Raw genomic sequence first — 13,286 nt, forward strand, 5'->3', positions numbered from 1 at the left:
GCTCTTTTAACAAACCGTGTACACATCGAGGACACCTGGTAACAAATCGACTTGATCAAAGATGCTTTGTGGGGGGCACCGTCCGCTATATCACAAGGGATCCCACTAACCACAGCTAAACATCCTTCCCCGCTTTCACAGAATGCACGTTACTCTAAAAGCCAAGCTCTTTGCAGAGAGCGGAGTACCTTTCCAAGGCTGTTCTGTACATAAATTATTTTCGAGTGTCGCTGAGGACCATTTTCTCTGAACACACTAAACTGAAGCTGGCAATAAAACAAGACATACGCTCCTGACGGAGAATCTGAAATGGGAAACATTCTGTCTGTATATTACGAGGGAACAAAAATAGAGTTTTAATGAAGAAGTGTGTTGGAACACATACAGGGAAAGTGAAGGGGGAGGAGCGATACTATTTCGGCTCAGTTCTCCCCAGGTGTTACAGGAAGGAAGTGTGGAGCTCTGAAATCATCTGGCAGATGCATAAACAACCTCGGAAATTTTCAGAGAAGGCAAAAGTACACGCAGGATTCCGGGGCCCTGCCACCGGCGAGTTTCAGATATACTTCAAACATCTTTCCCTCCCCGACCTGGATCCCGCATGCACCCCCTCTCCTTCGCACCGCCACTCCCGCTGCTCCCACCTCCCCTTCCCAGTCCCGCCTGGGTGACAGTCTCATGCAGCAAAAAGCAGCAAGCGGCCCCAGGAAGGGGCAGCCCCGTCTGGGTTTGCGAGGGTAGCAGGAGGTGGAAGCTGGGCGCCCGCTCGCATGCTTAGTGCATCCTACCGCCTGTGGAGCTCGCCTCCTCCAGCTGAGCCGAGATGCTTTCCACCCTCCTCACATTCATATTTGGGGACGCAGGGTGCAGACGCGGGACTTGGGAGTCAACTAGTCCAGAGGCGTCTGTCGATGGGTCCGGAATCCGAGCGCACCCGCCGCTTGGCCCGGGAGCGTCGGCGGCGCAGGGAGCGAGCGAGGCGGCGGCGGCGGTGGGCAGTGTGCGCGGGACTGACTGCAGGTGCGGGCGGAGGCCGGAGGAGGGCGCCGCGGGCGCTGCGCTTGGCCCGGCCGCGGGGGCGCGCGGGGTGGTGGGGGCGGCCGAGCCGCCCAGGAGCTGCTGAGAGCTCCCGCGGGGCGCAGCGGGCCGCGAGAATCCGGAGCCTAGGTGCTGAGCCCCCACCGCCTCGCCCATTCGGGCGCCGCCCCTGCCACCCGCTGCCGGGTTGCCGGATAGGGGGTGGTGGGGCGGGGACGTAGGGAGCTGGGGCGCCAGCTCTAGCGATGGAGCAGCCGGACCCAAAACACACCACAGGCGACGTAGGGCTGGTCAGGGGACCCTCCGAGGGGTGTCAGCCGGTTATCAGAGGGCGCTTTGGGCACCCCTTGTTGCTACGCGCGGTACTTGGAGCTGGGGAGGGACTCGAAAGTACCGCGCCTTTGCAAAGAACGCGTTGCTGGATCCTCCACTGGCTCAGACTGTGATAGCTAGACTCAAGGTGTGGCTGCACAAAGTTAGGCTAAGTTTGAAGGGCACCAGGACATGCAAAGGAGATACCCTTCTCCAGAACCGGGCAGAGCGCCAGGAACTCCTAGACAGGAAACTTTCCCAACTGAAGCAAGATCAGTCATGCGATTTGGCTAGGTGTTGGGAAACGCCGGCTCTCCATGCCAAGGTGCAGAGGGCAAGGCCGGGATGAAAAACGCCACCTCGGAGAGCAGTGGGTGGTATGGCGGAACTGAGAGGGGCATTTCGGGCGCGCGTCCAAAGGGAAGGTTTCATTTAAGGGCGCCCTGGCAGCTGTTCCAGGAGTCACTGGTGAAGACACTCATCCTCCAAGGTCATTGCCCTCCGAAGCAAACAAAAGCCGCGCGGAGATGTTTGGGAAGATAAAGACAAACCAACAGACCACTTGAGGAAATTGTTACAATTTGAGAAGACGAAATTAAAATGCTGACTTCTGTGACCCCCGGATTCAAGTGCACAGTTCCCTCTTGTGAAGAAAGGTCAAGTTGACCAGTTCTCTGAAAGTTCTGGGCAAACCGAATTAAAATTCCTCCTGCTCTCAATTGCTTGGCCTCAGGGACCCTGATGGATGCTATTTCTAAGTGTTGGGAAAGCCATCCACTCTTCCCGCCGCAGCCCCTGCTATACACATGCTGTCATCAGGTGAAATCTTGCACCTTACTGTAGGTAGATCTCAACAGACACTTTCTAGCCCTTCTCCCCATTCACTTGGTCCTTTGAGACCCTGAAGAATCTGTGTGTACACTTGTTGTGATACCACTCACTCTCCTTTTAACTCATGGTGAAGAACTGATATTGACACCATGTTGCCTGGGTTCCAATCCTACTTCCACTACTACTAACTGTGTAACTTTGTTCAACTTATTGCTGCCAGCTCTAGGAAGAGGATAATAGTGGTACCATTTTTATTGGTTGGTAGTGAGGGTTTAAGGAATCAGTAGAGGTAAAGTGCTCAGGGCAGTGCCTGGCACATAGTAAGTAATCCCTCTTTAAGTGTCAGCTGTTCTTGTCCTTGAGTTGGACAACAATATTGTATTGACAAAGTACTTAGTAAAGTTCCTTTCACATAGATGGTCTTCACTAGACACTTAAAATTATTCAACCAATATCTATTAACTACTAAGTGCAAGACACAGTTATAGGCACTGGGATACAGCAGTAAATAAACCAAATTTCAGCTGATGTGTACATTCTAGTGGGGCAGCAGAGATAGACAATACACAAATAAAGGAATTAGGGATCTGCTAGGGAGTGGTTTGTTTTATATAGAGGTTCAGGGAAGGACTCACTGAGAGGGCAAGAATTAAGCAGAATCCTGAGAAAAGTAAAAGAGTCATAGGCATCTCAAGGGAAAAAGACCTTCCAGGCTTAGGGGACAGCAAGAGCAAAATGAAGTGTGGCATGTTTGAGGAGCAGCAGGGAGTTTAGAGCAGCTGGAACAGAGAGAGGAATTAGGAGAATAAGAGGAGGAGTATCAGAAAAGATTGGGTCAAGGAACAATTTAAGCATTTATTGAATTGGGTCTGTGTATTTTTTACAATCAATGTATTCTACACACCTGTAAGTCTTCTCTTTAATAAGGTCTCCTCTCTGTCAATTCATCAGGTTTCACCACTTAATTCCTGAGTCATGTGTCACCCCTCCCTCTCCTTGACAATTCTCATAGCTAGCTCCCAACTTACTGACCAGCCACCTCCTTATATAACTCTGCAGCAACAGTTACCAGAAACTATTCTCACAACATTTACTCTGTAGATGATCAATAACACCTGTCAAGCTCTAAATTTCAGCATTTTCTATTTGATGACTGCTCAGTCTAACTTAGGATGTTGATTTCAGTCTGACTATCAGGATGGAATCTCAGTTCCAACCCTTACTAGTTGTGTCTCCTACAGGGAAATAACTTAGCCACCCTCAGTTTTCTCATCCACAAAATGGAGAAAATAGTAGTGTCTACCACTATTAAATACTGGGAAGATTGAAAGAAGGAATACACGTGAAGTGTTTGTAACAGTTCCTGGCACATAGTAAGAGTTGTAAGTAGTAAGACTTAGCTATCATCTTTATCATCATTAATAGAATGGATCACGATGAAGTCAAAGAAGAAAAAGCATCACAGCAGGTCTATGCAACCTTTCTTCATAATACGGGAAGTAACACACAACTTGTATTCCAGGTGCAAAATATAAAGAGCATTTTGTTGGCTCAACACACTTCTCAAATCATATACAATGAATGCCTATCTATTTTGGTTATACTAAACGTCTATCCTTGGCCTGGCTGTGAAGAAGGCAACAAAATCATGTGAATTGGTCACTGTGCTCAGGAAGTTTGCAGTCTATTAATTTTCTAAAATATCTGTATGGGATGTTGGCTATGATGAAATTCATTTCCAGAACCTCTTTATGTGGATCCTCAGTCCTTGGTAAATATTGCAGTAAGATTCCCTTTTTGCCACCACTTTCACTGTCGTTTCTGATATTTAGGACTGAGGATAAGGGGCAATTCTGCCTTGCTTGTCTCATCTCCTTACGGGTGCTTCAGATGTCTGAAGTAGTTACGGAAAAGAGTTTCAGAGGCCACAGCCTGTGCCAATAGGCCATTAGGAGCAGCAGCCATCCCATTCACCCCCTCCATTCCCCCACACCCATGAAAAGACACATGCAAAGATCCCCATATTTTCTACGACTAACTCTAGATTCTGCTTCATAAGCATGGATGCATGTTGTCCTTCAAAAATCCATATTAATTTATGGTTATTTTATTTAACCTTCACAGAATACTTCAAGGTAAGCACTGTTATTATCCCTATTTAGCTAATGAAGAAATTAAGGCTAGAAAGGTAAGCTTGTTTATTAATTTTATGCTGATAGTAATCTGTGTCCCTGGGATTGGAACCCAAGCGCCTAACTCAGGATACCCCCTCCCCAGTTTTATTACTACACCATACGACCACACCAGACAAGGATTTAGATGCTCTGGTCTCTGACATTTCCCAGCTCTGCATTCTTCAGAAAGTCACTGATCATTTCTAAGCTTTAGTTCTTCATCTCTTAAAAGGAGGATTTCTGCTTCACAAAGTCATGGTCAAGATCAAGTCAAATAATGAAAGTGAAAGCTATATTAAAAACTCAGAATGTTGTAAAGCTATCCAGGGTTACTTTTATTATTGTCCTAATATTTGATTGCCTATTACTTCTACTGCACAATCTTTTCTGAAAGCCCCTCATATTTCAGCACAGTTCTCCCTTGCTTCCTAGGACTTAAAAGATAACAGTAATAGTAATACTTGTAGTATTTAATATTTATTGAGTGCTCACTATGTGCCATGCTCTGTGTTAAAGTCTCTACACCATTATATCATTTAATACTCAGAATAATCAATTAATTAAATTGGCACTACTTTCACTGTGATTTTACAATTGATGAAACTGAGACCAGATAGATTAAGTCAAGGTTAAGTACCACCCAGGGCACCCAGCTGTGAGGAGGTGCAGCTAAGATTTGAACTTACCTTCATCCGATAGCAAAACTGGAGCTTTCAGTGTCTACTTTGAGGATTCTCAAACTTGAGCATATCTAACCCTCACCTAAGGAGCTGGTTAAAGAGCACCAGTGCTCCACCTTCCAAGATGGATGCACTGCGTTTTGGTGAGAGGTCTTGGAATCTGATTTTCCACAATACATCCCAAGAGATTCTGCTACAGGTTAGCCCAGGACCCTACTTTGAGAAATCACTGTTTTACACCAGAGAGAATCAAAGTGTGGTCCGCTTCTGCCCAGCAACAACTGCTTTGCAAGGGAGCTTGTCTGGGGCTCTGCCCCAGACCTCCTGAATGCTATCCTCATTTGGATAGCATCTCCAGGGGTTTTGTGTGCAGATTAAAATGGAGGAAGCTCTACTTAACCAGACCCTATCTTGTGTTGGCCTCATATAACCCTTGCAGCTAAGCAGAGCTTACTGGGCAGGAGAGGAGACTAGCTCATAGCTACAATCAACTCACTGCATTTTTGCCCTAGTGAGCCAGTCTTGTCACTCAAATGAATGGAGTTTTTATTGCCTCATTAGGTTTCAAGAAGCAAATACCTACAACCTGGATCATCTGATTACACCTGCAAATTTCTTTGTGAATCTCCATTTCTTGGTATTATAGTAAACAGGTAAAAATGAAACAAAACAAAACATTGGCTTTGAGATCCTTATGTTAAAGGGAATAATGATATAACATGATGAGATTTAAATGAGGTGTGTATTTTGGGGCAACAAAATTAATTCTGACATTCCTTTAGAATTTCCTTATTCAGCACCTGATGTGATCTTTGCAACTTTATAAGGTAGACAGGTCAGATTTGATTATCCCAGTTTTGCAGATGAAGAAACTCAAGTCCATGGAGATTAAATGACTTACCCAAATTTACACAAGGAGCATTGGGTGCAGCCAGGACACAAGCCTTCATCATATGACATCTTTCAGCACTTGGTCTTGCCAAGTTTATATAAGCTGGAGTATTGCCAAATGAACTGTAATTCTCTAAGCACCAAAATTCAGATTTGCCTTGAAAGTTTGTCTTGTAGGACAAATTTATATTATAAATGTAAAGTTGGTTACACACTTAGCTGCATTTCTCCTGACCTGCGGACTTCAGGAAATCCACTCTTGTGGCAGTAGAGGTGATTAGGGGATTTGCTCTAGAATAGAGATTTAGTTTAACTAAGCAGAGAGCGCCGCAAAAACTTGAAGTTAATATCAATAATGAAGTTAATGCTGCATAGGTTTTAGCTAAATTTCATATCTCTAGATTCAAGAGATTGAATTAGACTAAATTCCAAATCACTCCAAACCTCTTATCCTTGTATTTTCCTTCATTGCCCATTATATTGAATGAAGACTAAAAATAGGGCCTTGGGGAGTAAAAATCTGCTAGTTATCTGTTAGCAAACTGAATGAAACTGCCCAAAAATGATTTCCCTATAATTAAATGGACCTGTTTCTATAGTGTTCTATTTTACCAAAAATTGGACATAACTCAGAACTGAATTTAATTCTAAATCATTTGCTTTTTTCAAATATCTCTTTCAAAGAGACCAAGTTCTTTAAAAACACCGGAGAAATACGTGTTTCTTTGCTTGTGTGTGGGGGGCTCATAGTACTGTTTTATTATTGCTGAATTGGAAGGTAACACTTTGAGAAAAAAATGTTCAACTTCTTTTGTTTTAAAATGTATTCATAAAATCAAAATTCTAGATACAAATTGGAAGGGTTTTAGAGAGAACAAGAACTTATTTCTTCAGCTAAAGGTTTAAAAAAATGCCACAGTTCTGAGGCTAGATAATTCAAAACTAATTCAGTGATATTCCATCATCACTGAATAGTGAAACTGTCATGTACGCACTTGTCAAAATAGATAAAAATTTTATATCCAAGTTCGGGTGTTAGTTAACAACCTGCAAACAACTGGACAAAAGAAAGGAGGAGATGGAGACCTTCAAAGTCTCAAGACCATTAGGTTTTCAGAAATCCAGAATATTTCAGATGAGTGATGTTAGCAAATGGTATCCAAAAATGAAAATCTAAACTACATTGGAAAAGTGAATGCTTATAGAACAAGCACTTTTGAATTTGGGGAAGAATTTGTGGAAATGCAGTACATTTTTGATCATGGAAGCAGACTCAGCTAGCAGTGAGGATTTAAGAATGGTCGGGAAGCCGTGGGGATAAAGAAGTAAGATCGTGCTGTCACTAGACTACTGGGTAACAAGGTTGTCTGGTCTGTCAACTCATTTATATTTTATTTCCTTTATTAATTTTTGATTTTTGACAACTGTGGTGATCAGAACAGTTATCAAAAAAATTCATGAATTCTTTGAAAGACACCCCCTCCTTTTTTTTTTTTTTTTTGCTTAGGAATCCCTGGATAAGTAAAACAGACAGCATGATTGCTTAACTAGCTACAAGATTATACTGGGAAAATATTCATAGTAGATTAATTTTTCTATTATCAATTCAAATATTCCTAGTAGACAAAACTTTGGTACAGTAAAGTGATACAGAAGGATCAGATTGATGGAGATGGAGAGGTAACTGAGCATGTTTCATAATCTCTGAACATTGACATCTTTATCAAAAAACAGGAACTGTGCTTATCAACAACATTTCAGGAACATTCATTCACTTGGTCATTCATTCAACACATTTCAAGCCAGGCACTATTTTGGGAACAAAGGATTTAATGGTGGAAAAGACAGAGTTTCTGCCTTCAAGGATCTGACAGTTTAGTTAGATAAATACAAATAAGCAATTGCAGACGGAAGAGCGGATGCCTGCATAGCACTTACCATAGGCTTTGTATGTGTTAACTTACTTAATCCTCATAATATGATACTATATTAGTTAGTTTTGCAGTATACCAAATCTCCCCAAAACTTACTGGCTTAATGTTACAATGACTTATTTAGCTCATATTTCTGTGGCTTTGCTCAGTTGTGTTCACTCATGCATCTGTGGTCAGCTGACAGTTGATAGAGTCAACTCACATATCATGCAGTTGGTTGGAGTGATGGGACAATTGGGCCGTGTCTTGTCACCAAGCAGGCTAGCCCAGGCTGCTTCACTTGAGCAACAAAAGAGAGTAAATGCCAAACATCAACACTCCTCAAACCTCTACTTGGGACACACTTGCTATTGTCCCATTGGCCAGCCCTGATTCAAGGGATTGGAGGTAATGAAGACTCATCCTTTGATGGGAGAAATTACAATGTCATATTGCAAAAGGGTAGACAGAGGGAGGGGAAAAAATTGTTACTGTTTCTCAACCCATCTTAGAGAGGTACTCTTAGTGTCCCTGTGAGGCCCAAAGAGATGAAATGTCTGACCCCAGCTTGTTGAAATAGTCAATGACAGAGCTGGGAGTCAAAGCAGACAGTCTGGCTCTATAGCCTATGTGCTTAACCGCTATGCTGTATTACAGGTGCCATCACAGAGCTGATTGGTGTGCTGTGGCAACATTTAGGAAGAGTCCCTAACTCAATCATGGGTATCAGGGAAGTCTTCACAGAAGAACTAATACCAAATCTGAAACCTAATGGACATGGATGAATTAAACACCTCTAGAGGAAGAAAGGAGAGGAATATTCCAGGTAGAAGAAACCACATATATAAAGCATCAAAAAATGAGAACATTGCAGTGCTTTCAGAGAAGAACTTCAAGTAGTTCCCTGGACTAGAGAATTGAGAGCAAAGTTCTGTGGCAGGAGGGGTAAACTTTGGCCAGTCTGTGAAGGTCTTAAAGCCAAGCTAGGGGGTTAGCCTTTAACCAGAGACATTAGCTGCCCATTGAAAATTTTTGGTCCAGGGATATATATATATATTTAAACTCAGGATTTAGATTTATCACTGTGGTGGGCATGAGGGGAAAGGATTAAAACTAGGTAATATTGGAAGCAGGTGATCATCTATCTGCAAGGGTCTTGCAGTTAGAAACAATAAAGTGTAATTGCATGAACCAAAGTAGAGGCAATGAGGATGAAAAAAGATGCATTAGAAAGATATTTAGAAATAGGACATGATGACTGGTAAATGTGGTGATGGAGTCAGGGTGATGGCCAGGTTCTGACTTAGATGCAACTTAGATGGTGGTGCCATTACCTGAAAAGGGGAAGCCACAAGGTGACATCATTTCACAGAAGGAAATGATGTCTTTAGCTTTGAGATGTGTATGGAACTTTGTCCAGATGAATGCATCAAACTATGAGGTGGGGATGAGTCTGGAGTTCAAGAGAGGCTGGGCTGCAGAAATAGATGTGAGTCACCAGTATATGGAAAAGATTGTCTAGAGACATATTTGGAATAATGTTAATAACATGTGACATTTATTAGGCAATTTTCTCTGTAATGGGAACAGTTTTAAGACAATTTATGTAATTTAACTAAACAAATACCCATAAAGACCCATAAGGCAATACAATTACTATGCCCATCTTACAGATGAGGAAACTAAGGTCCGAGTTACATCTTGATAAGTAGAACCAGCTTTCAAACCTAGGCAATCTAGTTCCAGAACGCCTGCTGTTAATCATGAAGTTGCACTTCTCCTTTGTATGAAATGTGGAAAAATCCTAAAGCAGGATCATGCAGAATACAAAAACTGTTAAGCCCTGCCCAGCATGCTGAATGAGGTCCAAATATCCAATCTTGAAAAATGTAGGTTTGTGACAAATGTGGGCTTGTGACATTGTGATGTAGTTGGGAGAAAATTCTGTATCAAGCATACAAAATCACAAAAAAGCACATCACTAAAGATAGTGAAAATTATATGATATTCAACTGAGCATATATTAAACTGAGGAGGTCCCAAATAATCTAATCCCATCTCACCCTATCCCTTCACCATCCTGTAGAAGACAAGCATAAAGCATGTTTGTTTGCCCCATTAGAGAACTGGAAATTTTCAAATGCATTTTATCAGAATTCTGGCCAGCTCTGTGCCGTGGAAACCAAAAAAAAAAAAAAAAAAAAAAAAAAGGAGGCAGTGGCTAAGGGTAACAAGAGGTAATAAGACGTCAAATACACCAAAGCTTGAAATAATTTATCCACTGGATTTAGAAGCAAGGAGATTATTAGTGACCTTTTTCCAAGAATTAACAAGAAACTCCATGTTCATATAAGATTGCTCTTTCAAAAATAACATCATTTTATTTTACAGGCTAAAGTTATGCGTAACTGGCACTGGAGGTTGCATTATAACCTCCACAAAAAACATCTTCAAGTCTCAATCCACATTCCTATAGTTGTGAACCCATTAATAAATAGGACTTTTGAAGATGTTATTATTTGTTAAGGTGTAGACTCATTTGTGAATACGATCTTTGAAGATCCTGTTTAGATGTGGCTAAATTAAATCAAGGTGGGTCTTAATCTAGGCTTTATCTTTGACTGGAGGCCTTAAATACAGGGGAAATTTGGATGCAGTCAGTCAGTAGCCAGAAGTTAGCAGAAACCAGAAAGGCAGACACAGAAAGACAGGGAGGGCTTGCCACGTGACAGAAGACTGACATCGCCAGAATGCTACTGACACCAGGAGAAAGCACAGCCTTGCCAACATCTTGATTTTGGGCCTCTGGCTTTCTAAACCCTGAGACAATACATTCTCATAGTTCAAGCCAACCCATTTTGTGGTATTTTTTCATAGTAGCTCTAGAAAACTAAGGCAATTATTCATAAGAGCTATAGTTTTAAACATCTATCATATGCCAAGCTCTGTAGCTGGCACTTTTCATTATTCTTAACAACTACCCTTTAAGGTAGCAGATTTCCTTTCCACTTCACCAGTGAGATTACCCAGGTTTAGAGATGTTATCTGAGATCACAGATAACATCAGTTAACTTTTTTTCTTTGGAGTGATTAAGAAATGTTTTATTGACATGATGCGGCAGGGATGTTCATTTCTAAACTCTGTGGCAGAAATTCCTCCCCCTTCCTTTTTACTTCACTGTGTGAAAGGGCTTTGGAGGTTGCAAAGAGACTTGCAGAGTCTGTCTGGGAACAGAACCCTGAGACCAAGACAGGCCCACAGCAATCTCTCCCCTGGCCAGACAGACACCATCACCTCGGCCCATCAGGCCCTGGCGCCGGGAGCCCTGGCCCCTGGCTTTCAGAGTTGCTTTGTACTTCCCTCTCATCTCTCTGGAGCAGGGCACCTGCCCTTCCACCTCACAGATGGCCTCCAGCAGGCAGTACTTCCTGGGGCCAAAGTATTGGGGAAAACCAACAAGCAGAGTCAGAACTCACCAAGTTCACAGCCTTTGTTTTTCTGTACATTATACAATTCTCTTGCTTTACTATGACAAAAGTAGGGATGCCATAAAGTATATCTGCTGATTCAAGCATCTCACTTCAGTCAACTGTTCCAACTTTTTTCTGCCTTCACAATTTTGACTGGTATTTCTGGAGCATATCAATTCAAGCATCCTCTGCCTTCACTTGTGGAGATGTTTTAATAAGCAATAAAAGGGCAAAAAGCTGAAAATAACATGAGAAGAAAGAAAGGGTACTGATGTTTTTTTATTCCTTTTTTTCTGGAAAAGGAAATGCTAGATGGAGGAAGGATAGTGCATATTCATAGAAGAAGCTGCTACCGAATTCTCATTTACAGAAGAAAAGACTGAATTTCAGAGAGATGAAGTATCTTACCAATGTGACTAACTCCACTGGGAAGATGATAATCTGGAGCTAACAGGTAAGAGAATTAATAAAAATTAGTTCAAAAAGAATTAATGAAATATGTCAAGGAACGAATAACCAAAGTGTGAAAGGAGGAGGCTGCTGGGGGTGGAAACAGACTTGCATAGGAAATAGAGAAAGCTGGGACAAAAGGGAAACCCAGCTCTGGTTCCAGTGGGAAACAAGTTGTATTTTTACCCTTGCCAGTCATCTTTGTGCAAACTGGGGCTGATTTTTAACTTCTCTTTTCTTTAGTTTCTCATCTGTAAAATGGAAGTGGCAACTCTTCTCCAGGCAGAAGTGAGAATTAGATATGATGGGGTGTGAGAAAGACCTTAGAAATTTGCATATTATTCTGTATTAGATCTTATAACAATTTAGAATGATCCACCTGCCCAGTGAATTAAAGGCTTCGGGTGCCTTACAACAGGTATCATCTAAAGAATAATGTAATGAGACACTGCAATACTAGGTGAGCATGAGAATATTTCTTTTAATTAATGGAAATTTAGCTAATGTACATCATCATGGATCAAATAACTATGCAGATGGTAAAAGTAAAAACATAATCATTGTTTTTTGTAACCAACAGGAATGGAATGACTTGAGATTGGCAGAATTGTGTGTAAGCCTTGCTTGGGCTTAAAGTTAACCTTTTGTTAATGAAAAACAGTGCACAAAACTATACTGTAGCAAAGAAAACCTAACTGTCAACATTATAACAAGTAAAGGTGTTAAATGAGTACAACTTTCTTGAGTGTGTAGTCTAGAGTAGGCCCATTCTCCTGTTTCTGTTTCTATCTCAAAGTCTCCTTTTTTTTCCTATCATTTTCCATGAATTGTAAATACATATATTCTGGATGTTTATTTCTTTCATGACCATCACCCAACGCCCACACATGCTCATGCACACAACTATAGTCTCCAGAGGACTGGAACATTTGTTTTTCACCAATGGATATCCAGGACCATGCTCAGTTTCTAGCACAAAATAGGTACTGAGTAAAAATCTATTGAATAAAAGGATGAACGATTTGTTTCTGGGTTTATCCTTTATGCTACACCTCGAGGCACAATGCACAGGGGAGAACACATCACTGTTTTCACATCATGAAGATACTACAGTTTGTAAGCTTACCTGGAGCTTGACTGAGGCTGATGTTCATACTCGTGTGTGTGTGTGTGTGTGTGTGTGTGTGTGTGTGTCTGTGTATCTGTGTTTGAGGGCAGCTTGTAGAGCACAGACCCCTGGAGCTACTAGGGTAAAGGAAAACAAGCATTAACAGAGAGTCCAACCCCACTGTTCCAGTTGAGGCATGCTGTAAGTTCTGGGTGCAGGAGACCCTTCCCAATACCCATTAAGTTTCAGAGTTCCATTTAGTCTTACTGTTGTCTTTGGGTTTATGCTGCAGTGACTGTCTTCTCCAAACAACCCACTGATGGCCGCTCTCTCCCCTGAGGTCACCGTCCAGTTGGCTGGTGAAGGCTTGGAGGCAGATAGTAAAAGTTCCCACTCACATGTAGTCCAGATAGATGAA

General features: G+C 42.1%; 1 protein-coding gene across 2 annotated transcripts in view; it reads right to left on the minus strand.

Moving 5' to 3' along the window:
* The window catches only part of KCNIP4 (potassium voltage-gated channel interacting protein 4), a 1,211,769-nt gene extending 1,210,774 nt beyond the window's left edge, over positions 1–995 (minus strand). For both annotated transcript variants that reach the window (XM_037829499.1, XM_037829495.1), the window contains exon 1: positions 789–995. In XM_037829499.1, coding sequence (XP_037685427.1) covers positions 789–849 — 61 coding nt within the window. In that variant the 5' untranslated portion in view covers positions 850–995. The remainder of the gene's footprint in view (positions 1–788) is intronic.
* Between the last annotated feature and the right edge of the window lie 12,291 nt (positions 996–13,286).

The sequence above is a fragment of the Choloepus didactylus genome, chromosome 3, assembly GCF_015220235.1.
Source record: "Choloepus didactylus isolate mChoDid1 chromosome 3, mChoDid1.pri, whole genome shotgun sequence".
NCBI classification, from domain to species: domain Eukaryota; kingdom Metazoa; phylum Chordata; class Mammalia; order Pilosa; family Megalonychidae; genus Choloepus; species Choloepus didactylus.